Source organism: Prunus mume, linkage group LG3, assembly GCF_029339155.1.
Source record: "Prunus mume cultivar Tortuosa linkage group LG3, ASM2933915v1, whole genome shotgun sequence".
Classification (NCBI taxonomy): Eukaryota; Viridiplantae; Streptophyta; class Magnoliopsida; order Rosales; family Rosaceae; genus Prunus; species Prunus mume.
This window is the reverse complement of record NC_142700.1, coordinates 7721712-7749196: the sequence shown is the minus strand read 5'-3', so window position 1 is coordinate 7749196 and position 27485 is coordinate 7721712. Positions and strand designations below refer to the sequence as shown.

Here is a 27485-nt window from a genome sequence, read left to right as displayed (position 1 = left end):
CCTAATTATATATATAATACATATAAAATTAGTATGAAAAGTTAAAAAAAAAAATATTTATCATTTAAAATAAGTACTTATCTTGGGGCACTTTAAGTCCATTCCTCCTTGATAAATCATCATTTAGTAGCTTTGAATCATGAGTTGAACCCTCCCACCCGTTAAGAACGTACATGAATTCCAAATCAAAGTTACAAGCAGCTAATACACTTTGTGTTATCTTTTCATGACGATTACGATAACTGCTTACATCTCGTCCTCTCACCATTGCCAGAATATGTGTACCATCAATATCTCCAATGCAATCCTAAAATTATTCATATATCACAATAACCATATTATGAAAAATATATAACAGCTTTATGAAGTGGACTGGGTCAAAATCAGATGTTTTATCAAACTGTATTCAGGGACAGATTGGGAGTCTATAATGGGCTAGTATTCGACAATAAAACGACACAATATTTTTAAAATATGTAGATTAAGACCTCTGATTTATGATTAGGAAACGTATATTAGAATATTTTAAACGTATAGCCGGTCGGCTATACTTTCTAAACACATTCGAATATTTTAAGATTATAGCCGCGCGGCTATACTCTTTAAATATATTCCAAACGAACACGAAGCTTGAACACGCAGAGGACGGAGGTTGCAGTCGAAGTTTTGCTTCTCTATCAACTCAAGCTTCGATTTGTTTTCTTCGGTTTCGGCTGCTTCGTCCTCCGGGTTCGGCATTGAAAAAGACCCAACCCGCCTAGGAGGCCCGCCCAGCCGGCTAGCGCCCGCCTAGCCGCAGAGGACGGAGGTTGCAGTCGAAGTTTCGCTTCTCTATCAACTCAAGCTTCGATTTGTTTTCTTCGGTTTCGCTTCTTCGTCCTCCGGGTTCAGTACCGAAAAAGACCCAACCCGCCTAGGAGGCTCGCCCAGCCGCCTAGCCGCCTAGCGCCCGCCTAGCCGCCCAGCCGCCCCGCCTAGGCCGATTTTTTAAAGTCTAAAGCACAAGATGCCGAGGATAGACTCGAAACGGTTGCCTCTCAGGCTCAAAAGGTCATGCACTGATGTAATCAATCAGCTCACTAAGCCACAGCAGGCACCCACTTCCTCCATCCCTGGTATCCAAGTTTGCAAAAGCTGTGCAGGAGCAGTTCTTCATGCGCAACATCTCACATTCCTTGAGTAAGTTCCATACTTCTATTAAACCCAGATACCTCATTTGCAGAAGATCCATCATTTGCAGTATGTTTTGTTCACTCTTAAGGTTTGTTTCCAGTTTCAGCTTAAAATCTTCAGCTTTCAAGTATATGCTAAATTGAGAGCAAATATATAATATTTGGTTGCATTTGTATGTCACAGAGGGACTCATTGGCTACTGCTGAGAGGCTTCATGCCCTAGAAGAAGAGGGTCACATCTTTTTCAATTTTCAATTCAATGAAAAAGTAGCAGAAAGGGTTTGTTGGATTTGAGAAATGGGCTTTGCAATGCTTTTTAGGTACGGCTTCTGTGGGCTGCATCAAGAAAGTACAACTTCGATCTTCATGTTTTAGAGTCTAAAGCCCAAGATGCCGAGGATGGACTCGACACGGTTGCCTCTCAGGCTCAAAAGGTCATGCACTGATGTACTCAATCCATCTTTGGTCTATGGCTATGAGTGTGTGATGTTGTTAGTGTGGTGTTCATTTTGCCATTGGCTTCTTTCTCTTTGCTTTCAGATGGCTGACATTGTTACAGAACAATGGATTCAAATTCAGCGACTTGAGCAGGCTCTTCATATTACACAAGTATGTTTTTTCTGCTTGAAACTGGCTTCAGGTTCTTTATTTGCTAAATTCATAAGTTTTGCTGATTCACTAATATTTGTAGTTTCTTCTTGGTTGGACTGCTTTTCATCCTTTGGATATTGCATTTCTGTTATAGATTTTGACAATTGATCATGCCCTCTTGTTTGCTGAGAGAAAAAAAGAAGAAGAAAGATTTGTCTCCTCCTCCTGTTGCATAGGAACCCAAAACCAACCCACCAAAGAATAGAAAAAAAAAAAAAGAAATATTACACCACCTCAACTGAAAAATCTAATTCATTTAAGCTTTTATATTTGTTCTTGTATCAGCATCTGTGTTTCTGTTGTGTGAACTCCAAACTCCAAAGAAAAAAATTAAAAAAAATTAGAGGGTGCATTTGCTAACGCATGGGTTGGGAATCTCTTAATTATATTGAACTTTTCAAACTGACTTCAAAAGCACAAGATTAACATACCAACATGAAATATTGTTCATTGAGCCTCCATTAGTGTAAAAGGACTGTGACTTCATTAGCTGAAAATGCTTTAGAAGAAGGATAGACCTCGAGTTCATTGACATCCCTTTCACTACAAAAACCAGGCTTTTAAGGTTGAGGTAATAACCCTTCAATTTTAATAATTGGGTGGGTGATGCTTCTCATCAGAAGCAGCAGCGCCTCAAATCATGTCACAAGCAGCTTCCTATGCTGATGGTTCCCAGTAAAGACAACTGCCACGAAAGACGTGGCTTGTATAGTATCACACAAGGAAAGACTTGCAGCTTTGAGTTGCATGTGCCATACAATAAGAGGCTCTGCGGTTCTTCCCATGGTTGGTTGGCTTGTGTGAATAAAAATTTGGAAGTAACCCTTTTAAACCCTTTCACCAAAAGTAACATTTGCCTTCCACCATTCAAGGAAGTCCCTCAATCCATACACAAACAGGCTTATAGATGTGCACACTACATTAAGAAGGTTGTATTGTCTGCAGACCCTTCTTTGTTTCCAAATGATTACGAAGCTGTGGCACTTTTCGATCGCAATGGAACCAGAGTATCTCATATTAAGTCAGGGGATCATGGTTGGACTCACATAGATCAAACGGTCAGATACTTTTATGGTCTGAATCAAGTGATCGGATTTGATGATGTTCTCTATTACAGAGGCCAGTTTCTTGCTGCTAGTAGGGAGGGTGGGGTTTTTGCGATAAATGTTAGCAAGGATCCAACTTATAAACCTCATGTAAGCATAGTTGTACCAATGGTTCAAGGTATTGATGACCAAGCATATCTTGTGGAATCGTCTAGGGGAGATCTATTGCTGGTTAGGAAGTTCCAAAGTTTGAATTATGTTGAGTGTTTTACTGATACTTTGAGCTTCAAGGTTTTCAAGCTGTACTCTGATTGTGGGGATAAAATCAGAAGCGAACGGATTGAGGAGATTGATAGTATTGGAAACGATGCTTTTTTCTTGGGTGGCAATAATCACTCCATGTGTGTCTCAGCTTTTGACTTTCCGGGTTGTCATCCGAATTCCATATACTTCTGCTTTGATAATTGGGTGGGTGATGCTTGTGATGAAGTTCAAGAGCCTCTTGGCATGGCAGCCTTCAATTTGGACAACAGAAAATTTGGAACAAATTACAACTGCACAAGTCCTTCACAGAAGTACATGCCACAATCAATTTGGATTTTGCCCACCATGGTGTGAAAAGATGGTTCCACCTGTTCTTTGTTACCTGTTCCATATGGTAGAATAATTTCAAGCTATGTTTTCATTTTATTTGTGATTCTAACCCTTCACACGTTTGTTCCCTGTGGAAACAAATATGTTAACCTAAAAAATGTACACATTGAAAATTGACTTAAACAATATTGTATCACTATCTCCCATGAATCAAATCATAACGTGTAAAGATTTAGTCCTTGACAAGGAATCTTATATCATGAAGTGCCTTCAAGGAATCATAACGCGTAATCATTGGCTGCATGCTTGACAGAGGTTTGATTTAAAGGTAGGAAATTCATGGCCATCAGTGGGGATTGGCCTAACCAGCATCATGTTTATTACCCTCCAATATAGCCTCACATTTTCACCTGCAAGCCTCATGGAGTCTCACCTACAATTTTACAATTAGGAGTCTCATGGAGTTAACCATATCTTGTAGCAAGATGCTAATGTTGATTTAGAAATGAACATTTTCCATGCTGTCCAACTATATATAAGAAACTAGAGAACTGATTCAAAAAATTTTATGCGTATTTTTACAACAATGTTCTAGAGCATTGATTTAAGCAACTATTATGAATTTTTTTTTTTCATACTACAAATATTATCAAAGCTCTAGAGCAGGACCAAAATACAATGGAACGTATCTACATGATGACTTGGTTGGGGTGGGGAGAAACTTGGTGACAAAAAATTGCACCAGACCAGACGTTAACTAACATTGTCATTCCCACATTTGACATAAAGTAGCTCCAGCCATGAGGTTGCCCCTCTTACTTTGAATTTAACCCATCATATCACTTCTTTGGCTTAATCAACGGGTCTCTGACCGGAGATCCAACCTAACCCAAGAACTGAACTGTCCAACCACCCAACGTTCGAAAGTCCCGAGTATGACTGTGTTCCTTGATTTTCGAGATGTTGGGTGGATTGCAATAGTTGCAACTAAATCCTCCCTAACTCTGATCAGTTCTAACCGTCGGATCGTTTCCAAACTGAAGTATGTAGATCTAGGTGCTCTTAGAAACCTATAGGAATTCGCGGATCGTGAATCGGAGCCCCGGATGTTCCGATTCAATAATTTGAAGTTTGGGAATTCGCGATAACCGTACGATTGGAAGCAATTCCCAAACCTGTAACCGGACCTTAGAATATTCCATTGGACGTACACGCACCGGGAACTTGGGGATTTAAGTAATTCCTTTCGTGAATTTCTAATTTTGAAGTGCGTTATTTTAATCAAGAGTTCGTATATCGAAATAGGTACTTCGGTCGATCATTCGCAACAGGCAGGACCTTCTCGGGGCTGGGCAGCTTGGGATTATTTGTGAGTGAACTTTGTTTTCAAGCATTTGCATGGTTTTATTGATAAAAGATTTGTGCATATGTTTTTAAATGGTAAATGTGATTTATTAAGTATTTGGTTGATGGATTTGGATATTCTTATACGTATTGGCAATATATTATGGGTATGGATATATTTGAGTATTATGAATATGTTTATGTGGATTTTGGGATGTCTTGTAACACCCCGACTCCGTTTATTTTCCTAATTTAATTTAATTAAGGGAAAATATTAAATTACTCCTGGGTTAAGGGTGATTTTGGTCACTTTCTTATCCGGGAAGATTTTGGGACCGTGAGTGGTGTGGTTGCGTAGGTGGTACTGAGACGAAACCGTAGACAGTGTAGGCCTGAATCGGAGATTTAACGAAGCTTTGGCGATCAAAACTTGTCCGGTGGCAGAACCGTAATTATTTCGAAGTAAGTTTGGGGTAAAATCAGATTTTCCCATTTACCCCTCACTTTCTCTCTCTTCCTCCCGCTTCTTCTTCTCCTTGCGATTTTCCTTTCCCACTTCATCGAACAGAAAACCACCACACACCGCCACCTCCACCACCCCGTCCGACGAGATTGGTCCTGCTCGAACTGCAGCCTCTCCCTCTCTCTTCCCGCCAAGACACTGAAACTGCGGGACTCGCGGAAAATGCGAAACGTGGCGGAATCGGAACTTCCAGCCGCTCGATCTCTCCTCCGCCACCATTTCCGACGGGTAAGGTGAGGTTTCTTCTCCATTTCCTGTGCTCTAGCTGTTTTTGGGTTAGGATTAGATCGAATTTGAAGTTTGGAACTGAATTTGAAACCTAGGTTTTGGCCGGATTTCAATTTGAAATTCCGGCCACTTGCCGTCCGAATTGGACGTTGTCGTAGTTGAAAAAGTTGCTCCATTCTTCGAGTAGTATCTAGGATTGGAAGGGTGAGCGTTGGTGTGGAGATTTTCCGTCGCCGAAACTTCTCTACACACCCGCGCGGCGGCGCGTGTGGCGGCGCGTGGGCAAGGTGGGTGAAGTTGTTTTTCGTCCTGTTGCGATCCTTAGGTTGTCACGAGTGCGTAGGAGTTCGCGGATCTCAATTTGGATATCGTTTGACTATCGAACGGATTTCGCATATTGTGCGTTATCCGGGTTCGATAAGTTCTGACCGTTGGATCGTTTCCAAATTGAAGTATGTTGATCTAGGTACTCTTAGAAACCTGTAGGAATTCGCGGATCGTGAATTGGAGCCCCGGATGTTCCGATTCAGTAATTTGAAGTTTTGGGAAATCGCGATCACCGTGCGATTGGGAAGCGAATTCCAATCTGTAATTGGACCTTAGGATGTTCCTTTGGACGTGAGCGCACCGGGAACTTGGGGATTTAAGTATTTCCTTTCGTGAATTTCCGCTTTTGGAAGTACGTGATGTTAATCAAGGAATTGTATCTTGGAATAGGTACTTCGCTGATCACTCGCAGAGGCGGGACCCTCACGGGGCCGGGCAGCTTGGGATTACTTGTGAGTGGACTTTGTTTTAAGCATATGCATGGTTCTTAATTATGAAAGTTTTGTGCATATACTTTAAATGATGGTGGCTTTGATTTAATAAGCCTTTGGTTGATGGATTTGAATATGTTTATATATCTTGGCTATATATTTTGAGTATAGATATATATATTTGAGTATGATGATTATGTTGATATGGATTTTGGGATGGCTATCTATATTGTCTATGTATAGAGTATGAGAGGTTGTTGTGGTGAGATTGTGGAAAGATAGGAGTTTGATGGATGGTTGTGAGATGTATGAGTATGGTAGGTGAGTACCATTCCCTAGTTACTAGGCTTCCCACACACGTCGTTGGCATGCCGGTGGGGTGGGAAGGCCATGAGATTACGGGTCTTACACATGGCGTTGGCGTGCCGGTGTGTGAGACACTTTCCATACGTGTCGTTGGCGCGGCGTATGGGAGAGTATGTATATTGCTTGAGTATCATCACACACGCGTTGGCGGCCGGTGGGGTGATGATACTGCTCGCGCGTAGGACTTGATATGAGATTTGTGAGCTACACGTGTCGTTGGCGTGCCGGCGTGTGAGCTATGGAGTTCCGTCCCGGTTGGACTACTCATCCGGACGCGGGTTAGTGTTCGAAATCCTGCGTACCAGCTAACAATCCCCCGGTTGGATTGTCTCCCCGGTACATTAGTATGGAGAGGAGTATATTTTATATTAGAGTCTTAGCTATATATATATATATTTATATATGGGTATTTACGGGTTGTTGAGAGTTGCATATATTTTGGGAAATGAGTTGTGGATTTGAGTTGTGGAGTTGTTTTGGACTTTGGGATTTTGTGCTTGAGTTTTTGGTTTCTGAATTGTGAAACTGCATGCTAGAGCATTATTTTTACATGGTGGGGTTACTATGTTGATTTAAAGTGAAACTTTATTTCTGTCCACTCACATATTTCTGTTTTGCGCCCAGACAGAGTTGTTTTGGCGTTCGAGCAAGTCACGAGCTCCAAACTTGTCGCTGCTTGATAGGGTCTGTATAAATTCTTTCTACTCCCCTGTATGTTGTAAACAAATTCTGTAGACGCTCTGTTACTGCCCATGTTAGGCTTTTACTTGAGGCCGGAGGCCATTTTGTGTTGGATTGTAGTATGTTAAAAGCATCTGGCAGTTGGGTTGTTTTGATGTAAATTATTGCAGGTTGTTTAATGTTGGTTTGGGCATTTTGGGGAGACTCTGCCAAAATTTTGGTAGAATGTCTTGGGTTTTAGTAAGTGGGCGGCACCAAGACGGATCCGCCGGTTTCGGGAAATTCGGGCGGGTCCTGTCATGTCTATCTATATTGCCTATGTATAGAGTATGGGGAGTTGATGTTGTGGAAAGATACGAGTTCGAGGGATGGTTGTGAGATGTATGAGTATGTTAGGTGAGTACCATTCCCTGGTTACTAGGCTTCCCACACACGTCGTTGGCAGTTCCGGTGGGGTGGGAAGGCCATGAGATTGTGGGTCTCACACATGTCGCTTGGCGATCTGGTGTGTGAGACACTTCCCATACGTGTCGTTGGCGGCTCGCGTATGGGAAGAGTATGTATATTGCTTAGTATTATCACACATGTCGTTGGCGTGCGGTGGGGTGATGATACTATCTGTGCGCGTAGGACTTGTTATGAGATTTGTGAGCTACACGTGTCGTTGGCGTGTCGGCGTGTGAAATATGGAGTTCCGCCCCGGTTGGACTACTCATCCCGGACGCGTGTTAGTGCTCGAAATCCTGCGTACCAGCCAAACAATCCCGGTTGGATTGTTTCCCCGGTACATTAGTATGGAGAGAAGTATATATTATATTATAGTTATAGTTATATATATATACATAAAAGTGTTTACGGGTTGATGAGAGTTGCATATCTTTGGGAATGGACTTGTGATTTGAGATTTGGAGATTTATTGGATTTTGGGATAATGTGTTTTGAGTTTTTGGTTTCTGAATTGTGAAACTGCATGCTAGAGCACTATTTTTACATGGTGGGGTTATTATGTTGATTTAAAATGTAAACTTTATTTTTGTCCACTCACATATTTCTGTTTTGCGCCCCACAGTAGTTGCTTTTGGAAGTGTTCGAGCAGGTTGCGAGCTCCAAACATTTCATCCGTAGATAGGACTTGTGTAAATTCCTTCTACTCAACTGATTGTTATAAACAAATCCTGTTAGATGCTCTGTTATTGCCCATGTTAGGTTGTTACTTGACGCCGGAGGCCACTTTATTTTGGATTGTTGTATGTTAAAAGCATGCTGGCAGTTGGGATTTATTTTATGTAAATTATGCAGGTTAATTATTGTTGGGTTTGAGCATTTTACAGGGGCGACTCTCCTCAAAATTTTGGTATGAGGAGATGATGGGGTTTCACTTTTCTTCTTTACTTCTCCGTGTGATAAATTATGTAACCTCACATTTTCCATTGGAACATCTATATTGAGCTTTCATTTTGTTCTTATTTGGGAATTGAGATGGCATCATGGTAAGCATGTCATGAATGCATCTACAAACAACTTATCATCATGTATATATCGTGTTACTTAAACTACAGAAATCAAAAAATAACCCTAAAGGAATTCACCAGAAAATAAAAATAAAAACCTATAAATTTTATTAATAATATAATAAAATATATTACAAATACAACTCCATAAATTCGGTTAAATAAAAAATAAAGAAACCCTAAACTCGTAAAAAACCATAGATTCTAGGATAATATCCTTTGATTACCAAGAAAATAATTAAAATCTTGCTTAAGTAATAATAGGAAAATAATATCCTACTTATTCTCAAAATATAATATAAATCTTCCTAAGAAATTAATCAAGCAATCCGAAAACTACCAACGATACACATGCCCGTGATTTGTCATACTTCATATTATAATGTAAATAGAAAATATTAGAAAATCCTATCCCCTCTAGTTTACACTATTTTTTGTAATTTTTTTATTATAAAAAAAAGACCTTTCTTATATGGTTTAGGGTTCATTGGGAACCTGTAGCTTTGGATCAGAAGAAGCAGCACCTCAAATCTAGTAAAAGATTATAATGTACCATAATTGATATAAAATATTACCATAATACATATATATTAAACAATATTTATTTGTTATTTGTTACTTATTAGTGGTTGCTATGCAAAATCCATTTAATGTTGTGTTTTCTGAGGCTCAATCCCTCTCCCTATTACAAAATTGTACATTTAAAGAGTATAGCCGGTAGGCTATATTTTCTAAATACGTTCGAATATTTTAAAAGTATAGCCATTCGGCTATACGCTTGAAATGTTAATACATTCGAATATTTTAAGGGTAAAGCCGATCGGCTATACTGTTCAAATATATTCGACACCAACACGAAGCTTGCACTCGCAGAGGACGGAGGTTGCAGTCGAAGTTTCGCTTCTCTATCAACTCAAGCTTCGATTTGTTTTCTTCGGTTTCGGCTGCTTCGTCCTCCGGGTTCGGCACCGAAAAAGATCCAACCCGCCTAGGAGGCCCGCCCAGCCGCCTAGCGCCCGCCTAGCCGCAGAGGACGGAGGTTGCAGTCGAAGTTTCGCTTCTCTATCAACTCAAGCTTCGATCTGTTTTCTTCGGCTTCAGCTGCTTCGTCCTCCGGGTTCGGGACCGAAAAAGAGCCAACCCGCCTAGGAGGCCCGCCCAGCCGCCTACCGCCCGCCTAGCCGCCTAGCCGCCCGCCTAGGCCCATTTTTTAGAGTCTAAAGCACAAGATGCCGAGGATAGAGTCGAAACGGTTGCCTCTCAGGCTCACAAGGTCATGCACTGATGTACTCAATCCATCTTTGGTCTATGGCTATGAATGTGTGATGTTGTTAGTGTGGTGCTCATTTTGCCATTGGCTTCTTTCTCTTTGCTTTCTGATGGCTGACATTGTTACAGAACAATGGATTCAAATTCAGCGGCTTGAGCAGGCTCTTCATATTACACAAGTAAGTTTTTTCTGCTTGAAACTGGCTTCAGGTTCTCTATTTGCTAAATTCATAAGTTTTGCTGATTCACTGATATTTGCTAGTTTCTTCTTGGTTGGACTGCTTTTCATTCTTTGGATATTGCAGTTCTGTTATAGATTTTGATATTTGATCATGCCCTCTTGTTTGGTGAGAGAGAGAAAAAAAGGAAGAAGAAAGATTTGTCTCCTCCTCCTGTTGCATAGGAACCCAGAACAAACCCACCAAAGAACAGAAAAAAAAAAATTGATATATTACACCACCTCCAGTGAAAAATCTAATTCATTTAAGCCTTTATATTTGTTATTGTATCAGCATCTGTGTTTCTGTTGTGTGAACTCCACCTCAACTCCAAAGAAAACAAATAAAAAAAATTAAAGGGAGCATTTGCTAACACATGGATCGGGAATCTCTTAATTATATTGAACTTTTCAAACTGACTTCAAAAGCACCAGATTAACATACCAACATGAAATATCGTTTATCAAGCCTCCATTAGTGTAAAACTGTGACTTCATTAGCTGAAAATGCTTTAGAAGAAGGATAGACCTCGAGTTCATTGACATCCCTTTCACTATAAAAACCAGGCTTTTAAGGTTGAGGCAATGACCCTTCAATTTTGAAGCATAGCAAAGATTATTCAGCAAACATTTCCAATTTTGAAGGATTCAAAAGATGACAAATATTTTAATCTGATCTCTTAAAAATTTGTGTCTAACAATGGCTAATATGCCGTTAGAGAAACAGATAGAGGTGTGCATATCACTGTGCTGGTTGTAACATTTGGCTAATAAGTACTTACAGGAACTATGAATATGTCTGTTTTCTAACTGTCCAGCATTCAGTCCCATATAGCATGGCTGGTCTAACAGCTGTTCTATAAACTTAGCTTTCAATTCTAGCAAAATAGGATGATTGCACTATATATATGCTTAACAAAACCTTCCATTTTACCTGTCGTGCTTTGATTCTATGTGCCACATCATCTCCATTCTCCCCTTGTATATATGGATGATTGAGTACATGCTAGATGGTGAAAGTTTTTGCTTTTTGATATACTCTTAGTGGTGCAATTGGTTGCTCTTATGTCTTCGTCAGAACCAAAGGCTCCTCGTGGTTAGCAGAATTCAAAGGTATATGGTTCCAGTCCAGTGACCATCTAGTAGATGCAACTTTGCCTGCTACTGAAGTCAAATCATCAGAACTGAGTATAAGGAATGGTACAAATAATCTTCACTATTATTATCAACAGGGCCTTCTACATCATGATCCTCTTTCTTTGTTTTAATGGAAGTATGTAACTTAAATTTGTGTTTCTTATAAAAAGAAAAATTATAAATTGCTCTTATTGTAGAGTTCATGCAATAGAATTGGGTTAGTAAAAGTGTTGAGACAAACTTGTTGTATCTACTCAGCTTTTTATGTTCAAAATATTTTGGATGTGTTATTAAAAGTGTGAAGATAGCATTTTTTTCCTATGGTAAATGGATGCTATATGTGCAATGCTTATGATTTCTTTTCTCAGTTATAGGAGAAACAAAGACTTCCATAGCTTCTGGAAATGAGCATATTGGGGAGAAGCAATTAACGGATGTCTTCTTATAAGAAGATGGAGTCCAAAATAGTAAAGGAGCCACGCACAGTTCAACAATGAGGCACCCATCACCTATTTCCAGTCCAGAAAAGGTTATGACTTACAAGTTATACTTTGAGTCTTCTTTTAAGTTTTATAAAATTGGTAATATATTTAGTTGTTATTTTTGGGTGTCCGATTCTTTCCTAACAAGTTAAGAGTATATATCTTCGCAACATTGAAATTGTAGCACAGTTGTGACTGTGGTTGGTAATTTTGTTGCCTTGTCATTTATTGAACCTACCTTCCTTCCTTTATGTGGTAACACTTGTACGCTGTTGAACATAATCTTGCAGATAGTGAAGAAAGAGATCTCGTGAATATTTTTGCTAGTCTCAGTCTGAAGCCTTCGAATCTTCCTGCTCGAGATGCTCCTTGGAAGTGGGTAACTTCTCCTTTTAAGATGTTACATATGTGTATTCTATCATGATTTCAACAATTCATGTTGTGATTTGAATTAGAGTTAATATATTGTTTGGTATTAGAAGTTGATCAGAAAAATGTTGCTTGAGAATATGTGTGGGGATCGCCTTTGCATCCTATGTTCATGTTCTGAATGCACTGTTTTGTCATGGCTGCTGTTTTACATATTTACATATATCAAGTTAATTAAGTGCTCTCAAAAGCTTCATTGATGTTTCTTTCTTTAGGGGAGGCTTCATCCTTGATGCAGCCACACCTGGAGAATTCATTGGAGTGCAGTTGTGCTTGAGTCTGACTCAGCGACCGCGATACACCTGCTTAACTAAAATGTGGAAGACCTTCATCCTCTTGCTGCTATGTTGTGGGGATGCCAAGACTATATAAACAAAAACTGGGCTTGTTCTATTCATCATGTGTATCGGGAGTTCAACTTGGTAGCGGATAAACTAGTTGAATTGGGTTCATGTCTTGAGTCGGGCTTCTCAAACTTCCACGACCCTCCTGACAGTATTAGGTCATTTCTTAGTGAAGATTTACTTGGAGTCTGTAGGCATCGAGCCATTGTTTAATTTCTTCGTTGGGCATTAGCCTCGTTTCTTCACCAAATTTTTTTTTTGAAGAAATAGCTCTAGTCCAATGGACTGAAGGGGTATTTCAGCCCCAAACCTTAAAATGATATTACAAAGTTGTATATTTAAAGAGTATAGCCGGGCGGCTATACTCGCCAAATATATTAGAATATTTTAAACGTATAGCCGGTCGGCTATACTTTGTAAATACATTCGAATATTTTAAAAGTATAGCCACTCGGCTATACGCTTGAAATGTTAATATATTTGAATATTTTAAGGTTATAGCCGTCCGGCTATACTGTTTAAATATATGCAAAACGAACACGAAGCTTGCACTCGCAGAGGACGGTGGTTGCAGTCGAAGTTTCGCTTCTCTATCAACTCAAGCTTTGATTTGTTTTCTTCGGTTTCGGCTGCTTCTTCCTCCGGGTTCGGCACCGAAAAAAGACCCAACCCGCCTAGGAGTCCCGCCCAGCCGCCTAGCGCCCGCCTAGTCGTAGAGGACGGAGGTTGCAGTCGAAGTTTCGCTTCTCTATCAACTCAAGCTTCGATTTGGTTTCTTCGGTTTCGGCTGCTTTGTCCTCCGGGTTCGGCACCGAAAAAAGACCCAACCCGCCTAGGAGACCCGCGCAGCCGCCTAGCGCCCGCCTAGCCGCCTAGCGCCCGCCTAGCACCCTAGCGCCCGCCTAGGCCAATTTTTTAGAGTCTAAAGCACAAGATGTCGAGGATAGACTCGAAATGGTTGCCTCTCAGGCTCACAAGGTCATTCACTGATGTACTCAATCCATCTTTGGTCTATGGCTATGAATGTGTGATGTTGTTAGTGCGGTGTTCATTTTGCCATTGGCTTCTTTTTCTTTGCTTTCAGATGGCTGACATTGTTACAGAACAATGGATTCAAATTCAGTGGCTTGAGCAGGCTCTTCATATTACACAAGTAAGTTTTTTCTGCTTGAAACTGGCTTCAGGTTCTCTATTTGCTAAATTCATAAGTTTTGCTGATTCACTAATATTTGCTAGTTTCTTCTTGGTTGGACCGCTTTTCATTCTTTGGATATTTCATTTCTGTTATAGATTTTGACATTTGATCATGCCCTCTTGTTTGCTGAGAGAAAAAAAAAAAAAAAAAAAAAAAAGGAAAGATTTGTCTCCTCCTCCTGTTGCATCGGAACCCAAAACAAACCCACCAAAGAACAGAAAAAAAAAAAAAAATTGATATATTACACCACCTCCAGTGAAAATCTAATTCACTTAAGCTTTTATATTTGTTCTTGTATCAACATCTGTGTTTCTTTTATGTGAACTCCACCTCAACTCCAAAGAAAACAAATAAAAAATATTAGAGGGTACATTTGCTAACGCATGGGTTGGGAATCTCTTAATTATATTGAACTTTTCAAACTGACTTCAAAAGCACCAGATTAACATACCAATTTTCAAACTGACTTCAAAAGCACCAGGTTATCATACCAACATGAAATATCGTTTATCGAGTCTCCATTAGTGTAAAAGGACTGTGACTTCATTAGCTGAAAATGCTTTAGAAGAAGGATAGACCTCGAGTTCATTGACATCCCTTTCACTATAAAAACCAGGCTTTTAAGGTTGAGGCAATGACCCTTCAATTTTGAAGCATAGTAAAGATTATTCAGCAAACATTTCCAATTTTGAAGGATTCAAAATATGACAAATATTTTAATCTGATCTCTTAACAATTTGTGTCTAAGAATCGCTAATATGCCGTTAGAGAAACAGAGATAGAGGTGTGCATATCACTGTGCTGGTTATAACATTTGGCTAATATGTACCTACAGGAACTATATGAACATGTCTGTTTTCTAACCGTCCAGCATTCAGTCCCATATAGCATGGCTGGTCTAACAGATGTTCTATAAACTTAGCTTTCAATTCTAGCAAAATAGGATGATCACATATATGCTTAACAAAACCCTCCATTTTACCTAATGTGCTTTGATTCTATGAGCCACATCATCTCCATTCTCCCCTTGTATATATGGATGATTGAATACATGCTAGATAGTGAAAGTTTTTGCTTTTTGATATACTCTTAGTGGTGCAATTGGTTGCTCTTATGCCTTCGTCGGAACCAAAGGCTCCTCGTGGTTAGCAGAATTCAAAGGAATATGGTTCCAGTCCGGTGACCATCTAGTAGATGCAACTTTGCCTGCTACTGAAGTCAAATCATCAGAACTGAGTATAAGGAATGGTACAAATAATCTTCACTATTATTATCAACAGGGCCTTCTACATCATGATCCTCTTTCTTTGTTTTAATGGAAGTATGTAACTTAAATTTGTGTTTCTTATAAAAAGAAAAATTATAAATTGCTCTTATTGTAGAGTTCATGCAATAGAATTGGGTTAGTAAAAGTGTTGAGACAGACTTGTTGTATCTACTCCGCTTTTTATGTTCAAAATATTTTGGATGTGTTATTAAAAGTGTGAAGATAGCATTTTATTCCTATGGTAAATGGATGCTATATGTGCAATGCTTATGATTTCTTATCTCAGTTATAGGAGAAACAAAGACTTCTGTAGCTTCTGGAAATGAGCATATTGGGGAGAAGCAATTAACGGATGTCTTCTTATAAGAAGATGGAGTCCAAAATAGTAAAGGAGCCACGCACAGTTCAACAATGAGGCACCCATCACCTATTTCCAGTCCAGGCAAGGGATATGACTTACAATGTATTATTTTATTTATTTTGGAACTGCAGAATTGGTTATACTTTAAGTCTTCTTTTAAGTTTAATAAAATTGGTAATATATTTAGGTGTTATTTTTGGGTGTCCAATTCTATTCTGACAAGTTAAGAGTATATGTCTTCGCAACATTGAAATTGTAGCACAGTTGTGACTGTGGTTGGTAATTTTGTTGCCTTGTCATTTATTGAACCTACCTTCCTTCGTTTATGTGGTAATGTTTGTGCTGTTGAACATAATCATGCAGATAGTGAAGAAAGAGATCTCGTGAATATTTTTGCTAGTCTCAGTCTAAAGCCTTCAAATCTTCCTGCTCGAGATGCTCCTTGGAATTGGGTAACTTCTCCTTTTAAGATGTTACATATATGTATTCTATCATGATTTCAACAACTCTTGTTGTGATTTGAATTAGAGTTCATATATTGTTTGGTATTATAAGTTGATCAGAAAAATGTTGCTTGAGAATATGTGTGGTTTTTTTTTTCTTTCAACTTAAATCTTCCAGTGGGATCGCTTTTGCATCCTATGTTGATGTTCTGAATGCACTGTTTTGTCATGGCTGCTGTTTTACATATTTACATATATCAAGTTAATTAAGTGCTCTCAAAAGCTTCATTGATGTTTCTTTCTTTAGGGGAGGCTTCATCCTTGATGCAGCCACACCTGGAGAATTCATTGGTGGGTTAAAGACTACCTTGTAATGCCAGGAACCAAGCCAAACAAAAAAAATTAGAAACTCAGAGAGAATGAGAGGGGAAATTGACTCTTTCCAACTAACCGGAACAAGACATTTTCATTAAAGTGGTTGCAACATAGTAAGCATATATCACAAAAGAACCAATATACATACATATAGTATACTTGATTTGCTTATGAACTTAATTCTTGATTGACTAGTTTGTAGTGGCTACATGTTCTCAGAATACAAAATTGATGGGTTCTACTCGCTAAAATCCGATGTCTATAGTTTTGGTGGGTGGATGCTAGAGATAGTGAGTGGGAAGAGAAACATAGGATTTACTCATTGCCTTTTTTTTGTTTCTTCTTTTAAGTAAGCACAATGATTTTGAACTTTTGATAAATTCTTTTAGTCATGGATGCTATACACAGAAGGCTGGTCCATTGAAGTGCTTGATACATCAATAGGGGACTCAGGTGATCCACATGAAGTTGTGAGATTATTTCATGCATGTAGGTCTTTTATGTGTGCAGCGTAACTCGGGAGATAGGCTGAGCATGTCAGTTACAGTCAAAGGGATCTCAATGAACTCGAAGTCGGTCATTCTTTTAAAGCATTTTGAACAAATGAACGCAAGTGCTTCAAATTTGAGGCAAAGATTCATGAATTTCCAAATTGCGTGAGGAAGGATCTCCTAAAATGCCACTGCAATGTGCACGTGTTATAAGGTATGCAATTACAGTCACTTCAATCATATGCACTTAGCCAGTTAGTGATAGGGGAAACCAGTCTAGAATTTTCAGATTCTTTAGAGAGCATGTGTTTTTTGTCGTTTTTAACCATTGTGTGATATTTATTATGTGTAGTACGAAATGGCTATTTCGACTTTAAAGACAATTTTGAATCTCTATGTGATACTGTGGATTGTGGTAAAGACTTCTGTTTGCTTTGAAAGCTATTTAGAGGCTCAGGTGATCCACATGAAGTTGTGAGATTATTTCATGCATGTAGGTCTTTTATGTGTGCAGCATAACCCAGGAGATAGCCCGAGCATGCCATTTACAGTTCTAATGCTAAGTGGTGAAGGGTCATTGCCTCAAGCTCAAAAACCTTGTTCTTATAGTGAAAGGGATCTCAATGAATTCGAAGTCGGTCCTTCTTTTAAAGCATTTTCAACAAAAGAAGGCAGGTGCTTCAGATTTGGGGCAAAGACTCATGAAGTTCCCAAATTGTGTGAGGAAGGATCTCCTAAAATGCCACTGCAATGTGCACGTGTTATAGGGTATGCAATTACAAGTACTTCAATCATACTCACTTACTCAGTTAGTGATAGGAGAAACCAGTCTAGAATTTTCAAATTCTTTAGAGAGCATGTGTTTTGTGTCGTTTTTGACCATTGTGTGATGCTGTTCTGAGCAACATGTTTCCTCATGTTTTAACTCTGCTGTGATATTTATTAATTTTGTGGCCTACTTCCATTAGTTTATACTTTATAGTTATTAATTTGCTAGTTTCAACATATCCAAAGCAAATATTGAAAAGATAGCAATTTCACAGTAAATCAAGTTCAATTTTTTCTTCTTCTTTCTTCTATTTTTTATTATTTTATTATTTTAGATTTTATAATTTCGTGGCAATCCATTTAGTAAAACTATTGATTCCAGCACAGGCCAAAGCCAAAATCCACATTTAAATGTGCCGGGCTCATGCAGTGCTGTCTTGTTTTATTTGACATCTCTAGTCCAAACCGTGATTGTGCACATAAGTAAGCAAAGCATGCCCATCATTATCACCACCACGGTATTGCAGTCACATGCCACTATGATTTGATTTTTAAGGAGGGAGAGGGAGCAAGAGGTGTAAGTCCATTTAAATTTGTGTCTTTAAGGTATTTGTGCCGTGCTAGGCTGACCTATTTAATTTACCGGGCCTTGTCGTGCTGACCCATTTAGAAAAGTAAAATTCAATAAAGTTTTCCCAATCTTTTAAATAGCCAATTTGATGTAGCTTCATGTCCTCCTAAGTAGCATTTCTCCACATATCTAAAGCTATGGTAGCCCTTCATGCATTAGCATTTTCTCGTTGTTGCTCTTGGGTTTGAATAATAGGTTCCAAATTCTCTTCTTCATTAACTGGTAATACTGAAGATGAAGAAGATTCCTCTACTGGTTCAATTGGAAATTCATCATAACAACACTCTTTGCGAAGAAAGTTGTGTAGTGCTACACATGCTAACACAAGCTCTGCTTGTGTCTTAAATGGAAATGGAGGCGCTGACTTAAAAATTGTGAACTGTGATTTAAAAATGCCAAATATCCTCTCAATCACATTCCTCAATGATGCATGGCGAAGATTGAACAATTCATTTTCATTTTGAGGGTCATTACCATGACCTGCAAAATCTTGGAGATGATATTTCACAACTCGAAATGGAGCTAAAAATTGGCGCCGATTAGGAAATCCAAAATCCACTAGGAAATATTTACCTAATGATATATGTAATACATATAAAATTAGTATGAAAAGTTTTTAAAAAAAATATTTATCATTTAAAATAAGTACTTACCTTGGGGCACTTTAAGTCCATTCCTCCTTGATAAAGCATCATTTAGTAGCTTTGAATCATGAGTTGAACCCTCCTACCCGTTAAGAACGTACATGAATTCCAAATCAAAGTTACAAGCAGCTAATACAATTTGTGATATCTTTTCATGACGATTACGATAACTGCTTACATCTCGTCCCCTCACCATTGCCTGAATATGTGTACCATCAATATCTCCAATGCAATCCTAAAATTATTCATATATCACAATAACCATATTATGAAAAATATATAACAGCTTTATGAAGTGGACTGGGTCAAGATCAGATGTTTTATCAAACTGTATTCAGGGACAGATTGGGAGTCTATAATGGGCTAGTATTCGGCAATAAAACGACTCAATAATTTTAAAATATGTAGATTAAGACCTCTGATTTATGATTAGGAAACGTATATTAGAATATTTTAAACGTATAGCCGGTCGGCTATACTTTCTAAACACATTCGAATATTTTAAAATTATAGCCGATCGGCTATACTCTTTAAATATATTCCACACGAACACGAAGCTTGAACACGCATAGGACGGAGGTTGCAGTCGACGTTTTGCTTCTCTATCAACTCAAGCTTCGATTTGTTTTCTTCGGTTTCGGCTGCTTCGTCCTCCAGGTTCGGCATTGAAAAAAGACCCAACCCGCCTAGGAGGCCCGCCCAGCCGCCTAGCGCCCGCCTAGCCGCCTAGCGCCCGCAGAGGACGGAGGTTGCAGTCGAAGTTTCGCCTCTCTATCAACTCAAGCTTCGATTTGTTTTCTTCGGTTTCGGCTGCTTCGTCCTCCGAGTTCAGCACCGAAAAAAGACCCAACCCGCCTAGGAGGCCCCCCCAGCCGCCTAGCGCCCGCCTAGCCGCCCAGCCGCCCCGCCTAGGCCGATTTTTTAAAGTCTAAAGCACAAGATGCCGAGGATAGACTCGAAACGGTTGTCTCTCAGGCTCAAAAGGTCATGCACTGATGTACTCAATCAGCTCACTAAGCCACAGCAGGCACCCACTTCCTCCATCCCTGGTATCCAAGTTTGCAAAAGCCGTGCAGGAGCAGTTCTTCATGCACAACATCTCACATTCCTTGAGTAAGTTCCGTACTTCTATTAAACCCAGATACATCATTTGCAGAAGATCCATCATTTGCAGTATGTTTTGTTCACTCTTAAGGTTTGTTTCCCGTTTCAGCTTAAAATCTTCAGCTTTCAAGTATATGCTAAATTGAGAGCAAATATATAAATTATGAGCAAATATAATATAATATTTGGTTGCATTTGTATGTCACAGAGAGACTCATTGGCTACTGATGAGAGGCTTCATGCTCTAGAAGAAGAGGGTCACATCTTTTTCAATTTATTTTTTGCAATTTTCAATTCAATGAAAAAGTAGCAGAAAGGGTTTGTTGGATTTGAGAATGGGCTTTGCAATGCTTTTTAGGTACGGCTTCTGTGGGCTGCACAAAGAAAGTACAACTTCGATCTTCATGTTTTAGAGTCTAAAGCCCAAGATGCCGAGGATGGACTCGAAACAGTTGCCTCTCAGGCTCAAAAGGTCATGCGCTGATGTACTCAATCCATCTTTGGTCTATGGCTATGAGTGTGTGATGTTAGTGTGGTGTTCATTTAGCCATTGGCTTCTTTCTCTTTGCTTTCAGATGGCTGACATTGTTACAGAACAATGGATTCAAATTCAGCGGCTTGAGCAGGCTCTTCATATTACACAAGTATGTTTTTTCTGCTTGAAACTGGCTTCAGGTTCTTTATTTGCTAAATTCATAAGTTTTGCTGATTCACTAATATTTGTAGTTTCTTCTTGGTTGGACTGCTTTTCATTCTTTGGATATTGCATTTCTGTTACAGATTTTGACAATTGATCATGCCCTCTTGTTTGCTGAGAGAAAAAGAAGAAGAAGAAGAAAGATTTGTCTCCTCCTCCTGTTGCATAGGAACCCAAAACCAACCCACCAAAGAACAGAAAAAAAGAAAAAGAAATATTACACCAGCTCAAGTGAAAAATCTAATTCATTTAAGGTTTTATATTTGTTCTTGTATCAGCATCTGTGTTTCTGTTGTGTGAACTCCAAACTCCAAAGAAAAAAATTAAAAAAAATTAGAGGGTGCATTTGCTAACGCATGGGTTGGGAATCTCTTAATTATATTGAACTTTTCAAACTGACTTCAAAAGCACAAGATTAACATACCAACATGAAATATTGTTTATTGAGCCTCCATTAGTGTAAAAGGACTGTGACTTCATTAGCTGAAAATGCTTTAGAAGAAGGATAGACCTCGAGTTCATTGACATCCCTTTCACTATAAAAACCAGGCTTTTAAGGTTGAGGCAATAACCCTTCAATTTTGATAATTGGGTGGGTGATGCTTGTCATCAGAAGCAGCAGCGCCTCAAATCATGTCACAAGCAGCTTCCTATGCTGATGGTTCCCAGTAAAGACAGCCGCCACGAAAGACGTGGCTTGTATAGTATCACACAAGGAAAGACTTGCAGCTGTGAGTTGCATGTGCCATACAATAAGAGGCTCTGCGGTTCTTCCCATGGTTGGTTGGCTTGTGTGAATGAAAATTTGGAAGTAACCCTTTTAAACCCTTTCACCAAAAGTACCATTTGCCTTCCACCATTCAAGGAAGTCCCTCAATATACACAAACAGGCTTATAGATGTGCACACTACATTAAGAAGGTTGTATTGTCTGCAGACCCTTCTTTGTTTCCAAATGATTACGAAGCTGTGGCACTTTTCGATCGCAATGGAACCAGAGTATCTCATATTAAGTCAGGGGATCATGGTTGGACTCACATAGATCAAACGGTCAGATTCTTTTATGGTCTGAATCAAGTGATCGGATTTGATGATGTGATCTATTACAGAGGCCAGTTTCTTGCTGCTAGTAGGGAGGGTGGGGTTTTTGCGATAAACGTTAGCAAGGATCCAACTTATAAACCTCATGTAAGCATAGTTGGACCAATGGTTCAAGGTATTGATGACCAAGCATATCTTGTGGAATCGTCTAGGGGAGATCTATTGCTGGTTAGGAAGTTCCAAAGTTTGAATTATGTTGAGTGTTTTACTGATACTTTGAGCTTCAAGGTTTTCAAGCTGTACTCTGATTGTGGGGATAAAATCAGAAGAGAACGGATTGAGGAGATTGATAGTATTGGAAACGATGCTTTTTTCTTGGGTGGCAATAATCACTCCATGTGTGTCTCAGCTTGAGACTTTCCAGGTTGTCATCCGAATTCCATATACTTCTGCATTGATAATTGGGTGGGTGATGCTTGTGATGAAGTTCAAGAGCCTCTTGGCATGGCAGTCTTCAATTTGGACAACAGAAAATTTGGAACAAATTACAACTGCTCAAGTCCTTCACAGAAGTACATGCCACCATCAATTTGGATTTTGCCCACCATGGTGTGAAAAGATGGTTCCACCTGTTCTTTGTTACCTGTTCCATATGGTAGAATAATTTCAAGCTATGTTTTCATTTTGTTTGTGATTCTAACCCTTCACACGTTTGTTCCCTGTGGAAACAAATATGTTAACCTAAAAAATGTATTCACATTGAAAATTGACTTAAACAATATTGTATCACTATCTCCCATGAATCAAATCATAACGTGTAAAGATTTAGTCCTTGACAAGGAATCTTATATCATGAAGTGCCTTCAAGGAATCATAACGCGTAATCATTGGCTGCATGCTTGACAGAGGTTTGATTTAAAGGTAGGAAATTCATGGCCATCAGTGGGGATTGGCCTAACCAGCATCATGTTTATTACCCTCCAATATGGCCTCACATTTTCACCTGCAAGCCTCATGGAGTCTCACCTACAATTTTACAATTAGAGCTGAACTGTCCGGAGATCCAACCTAACCCAAGAACTGAACTGTCCAACCACCCAACGTTCGAAAGTCCCGAGTATGACTGTGTTCCTTGATTTTCGAGATGTTGGGTGGATTGCAATAGTTGCAACTAAATCCTCCCTAACTATGATCAGTTCTAACCGTCGAATCGTTTCCGAACTGAAGTATGTAGATCTAGGTGCTCTTAGAAACCTATAGGAATTCGCGGATCGTGAATCGGAGCCCCGGATGTTCCGATTCAATAATTTGAAGTTTGGGAATTCGCGATAACCGTACGATTGGAAGCGATTCCCAAACCTGTAACCGGACCTTAGGATATTCCATTGGACGTACACGCACCGGGAACTTGGGGATTTAAGTAATTCCTTTTGTGAATTTCTAATTTTGAAGTGCGTTATTTTAATCAAGAGTTCGTATATCGAAATAGGTACTTCGGTCGATCATTCGCAGTAGGCAGGACCCTCTCGGGGCCGAGCAGCTTGGGATTATTTGTGAGTGGACTTTGTTTTCAAGCATTTGCATGGTTTTATTGATAAAAGATTTGTGCATATGTTTTTAAATCGTAAATGTGATTTATTAAGTATTTGGTTGATGGATTTGGATATTCTTATACGTATTGGCAATATATTATGGGTATGGATATATTTGAGTATTATGAATATGTTTATGTGGATTTTGGGATGTCTATCTATATTGCCTATGTATAGAGTATGGGGAGTTGATGTTGTGAGGTTGTGGAAAGATAGGAGTTCGAGGGATGATTGTGAGATGTATGAGTATGTTAGGTGAGTACAATTCCCTGGTTACTAGGCTTCCCACACACGTCGTTGGCAATGCCGGTGGGGTGGGAAGGCCATGAGATTGTGGGTCTCACACATGTCGTTGGCAGTGCCGGTGTGTGAGACACTTCCCATACGTGTCGTTGGCGGCCGGCGTATGGGAAGAGTATGTATATTGCTTAGTATTATCACACATGTCGTTGGCGGTGCGGTGGGGTGATGATACCTGCGCGTAGGACTTGTTATGAGATTTGTAAGCTACACGTGTCGTTGGCGTGCCGGCGTGTGAGCTATGGAGTTCCGTCCCCCTTGGACTACTCATCCCTGGACGCGGTTTAGTGCTCGGAAATCCTGCGTACCAGCCAAACAATCCCCCAGTTGGATTGTTTCCCCGGTACATTAGTATGGAGAGAAGTATATATTATATTATAGATATAGTTATATATATATATATATATATAGTGTTTACGGGTTGATGAGAGTTGCATATCTTTGGGAATGGACTTGTGATTTGAGATTTGGAGATTTATTGGATTTTGGGATAATGTGTTTTGAGTTTTTGGTTTCTGAATTGTGAAACTGCATGCTAGAGCACTATTTTTACATGGTGGGGTTATTATGTTGATTTAAAATGTAAACTTTATTTTTGTCCACTCACATATTTTTGTTTTGCGCTAGTTGCTTTTGGAAGCGTTTGAGCATGTTGCGAGCTCCAAACATTTCATCCGTAGATAGGATTTGTGTAAATTCCTTCTACTCAACTGTTTGTTATAAACAAATCCTGTTAGATGCTCTGTTATCGCCCATGTTAGGTTGTTACTTGAGGCCGGAGGCCACTTTATTTTGGATTGTTGTATGTTAAAAGCATGTTGGCAGTTGGGATTTATTTTATGTAAATTATGCAGGTTAATTATTGTTGGGTTGAGCATTTTACAAGGGCGACTCTACCAAAATTTTGGTAGGATTTCTTGGGTTTTTAGTAAGTGGGCCCGGCATCGGTGTGATGTCGGCACCAAGACGGGTCCGCCCTAGTTTCAGAGGAAATTTTGGGGCGGGTCTGTCAAACTTGGTGACAAAAAATTGCACCAGACCAAACATTAACTAACATGGTCATTCCCACATTTGACATAAAGTGGCTCCAGCCAACAATCTTGTCCAGCCATGAGGTTGCCCCTCTTACTTTGAATTTAACCCATCATATCACTTCTTTGGCTTAATCAACCGGTCTCTGACCGGAGATCCAACCTAACCCAAGAACTGTCCAACCACCCAACGTTCGAAAGTCTCGAGTATGACTGTGTTCCTTGATTTTCGAGATGTTGGGTGGATTGCAATAGTTGCACCTAAATCCTCCCTAACTCTGATCAGATGTAGGTCTTGTTAGGTTTCTGTATGTATGTATTAGTGTTTGGAGAGGATTGTATTACTTTTATTTATTTATTAGGAAAATATCAATTGAATATTTATATTTAATTAAAGATTAATATTATAGGGTTTTTTTTTTACACAGAATAAATCAATGCAAACTTTTGGATGCTCATCTTTTATATAAAAAAATTTAGTGCCACCTGTGTTTATACGAGGATAGAGAACAAGTACCATTATAATTGGCCGCAAAAAAACATACAAATTAAAATTTTAACAAATGTTATTTTCCTACGTCTAAAATTTTAAAAAGAAATCACAACATGTAACTAACAATATCAATTTGACTTAGAGAAGGAAGGAAAAGTTTGAACTCTTAACAACTAGCAATTAGTTTAGTGATGCTCATCTTCACAATATTCCGAATTTGAATCTCCACCCCATCGATTAAAAGAAAAAACACTTTTAGTGGGGTTTGAACTCTTTGATTTCCAATAAAAGCAAACTTTTTGGATATTGATATACTATGGGTTTGGATTGAGACTTCAAATTAAACTAGGATTGAGACGCTTTATGCGATAGTTTTCTACGCGGTTTAGGACTGTTGGGACTACTTCTGTATAAAATGCCAAAGTCTAGGCCTGCAAATACGTACAAGTTGTGCAACTATTGATATTTTGAGTGTGAGGAAATTAACGAGCACTACATATGGCGGAGGCAATATCATCAACCTTTGATTCCGGTTGGGCATGGCTCCCAAGCCACGTTCTAGATTTGATACTAGATAAGTTGATACCAATCTCCGATTACATTCGGTTTGGCTGTATCAGAACCAGCAGCGCCTCCAATCATGTCACAAACAGCTTCCTATGCTGATCATCCCCGGCAACCGCGGTGGAAGAGGTTCCTTGTACGGTGTCACACAGGGAAAGGCATACAGCTTTGAGTTGCCACAACATGGGCCAAAGTATGATAATCACAATAGCTACGGTTGCTGTAGTTCTTGCCATGGTTGGTTGGCTCTGATAGTCTACCACCAGTGATTCTCCAGTAAGCCAAGTAGCCCATTATAAGGCAGGGGATGTTACTTGGACTCGCATAGATGCGAGGACGCTATTATCGGATGTAATTTATTATAAAGGCCAGTTTCTGGCTGTTACTAGCAGTGGTGGGCTTTTGTCAGTTAATGTTAACAGTGACCCAGCAACTACCACTTGGTGTATCAGAACTACCAGAGCTTCACCTTCACACACTATGACTCATTATTCCCTTGTGGAATCGTCACGTGAAGACCTATTGCTCGTGGAGAAGTCCTATTCCAGATCTTGGGATCTGGCTTACAAGATGTGGTGTGCTTATGGGGATGACGGAGGAGCCCAATGGGTTGAGATTGAGAGTATAGGAACTGATGCTTTGTTCTTGGATTGGAATGTATCCATGTCTGTCTCTGCTTTAGACTTTCCGGAGTGTCGTCCAAATTCCATCTGCTTCCTTGATTATGTAGATTGGTTTCCACAGGTGCGTGTCTTCAACTTGGAAAACGGAAATGTGGAAAAAGTTTGTGTTTTACATGATCCCAGCGAGGAGTGTCTTCTACTGGAGCCCAAGCGAACAGGAATTTGGATTTTACCCACTATGGTATGAGGAGACGATGGGGTTTCACTTTTCTTATTTACTTCTCCGTGTGATAAATTATGTAACCTCACATTTTCCATTGGAACATCTATATAGAGCTTTCATTTTGTTCTTATTTGGGAATTGAGATGGCATCATGGTAAGCATGTCATGAATGCATCTACAAACAACTTATCATCATGTATATATCGTGTTACTTAAACTATAGAAATCAAAAAATAACCCTAAAGGAATTCACCAGAAAATAAAAATAAAAACCTATAAATTTTATTAATAATATAATAAAATATATTACAAATATAACTCCATAAATTCGCTTAAATAAAAAATAAAGAAACCCTAAACTCGTAAAAAACCATAGATTCTAGGATAATATCCTTTGATTACCAAGAAAATAATTAAAACCTTGCTTAAGTAATAATAGGAAAATAATATCCTACTTATTCTCAAAATACAATATAAATCTTCCTAAGAAATTAATCAAGCAATCCGAAAACTACCAACGATACACATGCCCGTGATTTGTCATACATCATATTATAATGTAAATAGAAAATATTAGAAAATCCTATCCTGACAGGACCGTCCCGAATTTCCCGAACCCGAGATTTAACCTGCGGAGACCCCATCACACCCAAGCCGGGTTCACTCCTTAAATCTATGTCCTCGTTTACGAGAGGACTAAGGGCACGAGACTTTCTAAATTTCGAGTCTCCCTATAAATTGAACATTTCCCCAAAATTTCCACCTGCATAAAACGCATTTTATAACCCAACCGGCAGCATGCACAATAAAATCTCATGCAACTTACATAAATGGCCTCCGGCCTTCAAATGCTTCTAGCAGAACTGCCCACACTGCTTTTAAAATAACTT

General features: G+C 39.2%; 4 protein-coding genes, 1 long non-coding RNA gene and 2 pseudogenes across 14 annotated transcripts; 6 read left to right on the top strand and 1 right to left on the bottom strand.

Moving 5' to 3' along the window:
• Window positions 1–902: 902 nt before the first annotated feature.
• LOC148918610 (uncharacterized) lies at window positions 903–3892 on the top strand. Its single transcript, XM_089048859.1, has 2 exons — window positions 903–1607; window positions 1714–3892. Exon 2 carries the CDS (start codon window positions 2484–2486, stop codon window positions 3486–3488), a length of 1005 nt encoding a protein of 334 aa, XP_088904985.1. The 5' UTR covers window positions 903–1607; window positions 1714–2483; the 3' UTR covers window positions 3489–3892.
• A 4559-nt stretch (window positions 3893–8451) lies between these two features.
• On the top strand, window positions 8452–8830 carry LOC148918609 (uncharacterized). Its single transcript, XR_016125677.1, has 2 exons — window positions 8452–8500; window positions 8664–8830. It is a non-coding gene; the product is annotated as an uncharacterized LOC148918609 (long non-coding RNA).
• Window positions 8831–9731: 901 nt separating this feature from the next.
• LOC148918608 (uncharacterized) lies at window positions 9732–18337 on the top strand. 10 transcript variants are annotated; one of them, XR_016125538.1, is made up of 11 exons: window positions 9732–10323; window positions 11440–11561; window positions 11867–12027; window positions 12271–12355; window positions 12625–13731; window positions 13838–13906; window positions 15502–15657; window positions 15940–16028; window positions 16327–17099; window positions 17238–17653; window positions 18041–18337. XR_016125538.1 is itself a non-coding variant. In XM_089049156.1 (11 exons), exons 1-4 carry the CDS (start codon window positions 10105–10107, stop codon window positions 11944–11946), a joined length of 309 nt encoding a protein of 102 aa, XP_088905282.1. In that variant the 5' UTR covers window positions 9732–10104; the 3' UTR covers window positions 11947–12027; window positions 12271–12355; window positions 12625–13731; window positions 13838–13906; window positions 15502–15657; window positions 15940–16028; window positions 16327–17099; window positions 17238–17859. The 10 variants fall into 10 exon arrangements, 3 of the variants coding, with proteins under 3 accessions (XP_088905282.1, XP_088905281.1, XP_088905280.1); XR_016125535.1 differs by lacking the exon at window positions 18041–18337 and having other exon boundaries at window positions 9732–10148; window positions 10274–10323; window positions 17238–17859; XR_016125541.1 differs by lacking the exon at window positions 18041–18337 and having other exon boundaries at window positions 9732–10148; window positions 10274–10323; window positions 11407–11561; window positions 17238–17859.
• Window positions 18338–18390: 53 nt separating this feature from the next.
• Window positions 18391–19594, bottom strand: LOC148918607 (uncharacterized; annotated as a pseudogene).
• Window positions 19595–19868: 274 nt separating this feature from the next.
• Window positions 19869–21358, top strand: LOC148918606 (uncharacterized). The gene is made up of 6 exons (XM_089048667.1): window positions 19869–19985; window positions 20070–20123; window positions 20241–20286; window positions 20389–20504; window positions 20608–20676; window positions 20813–21358. Exons 1-6 carry the CDS (start codon window positions 19869–19871, stop codon window positions 21080–21082), a joined length of 672 nt encoding a protein of 223 aa, XP_088904793.1. The 3' UTR covers window positions 21083–21358.
• LOC148918605 (putative F-box protein At4g22165) lies at window positions 21086–22625 on the top strand (annotated as a pseudogene).
• Window positions 22626–22888: 263 nt separating this feature from the next.
• Window positions 22889–26619, top strand: LOC148918604 (uncharacterized). The gene is made up of 3 exons (XM_089048665.1): window positions 22889–22995; window positions 23539–23616; window positions 26016–26619. Exons 1-3 carry the CDS (start codon window positions 22889–22891, stop codon window positions 26617–26619), a joined length of 789 nt encoding a protein of 262 aa, XP_088904791.1.
• Window positions 26620–27485: the final 866 nt, after the last annotated feature.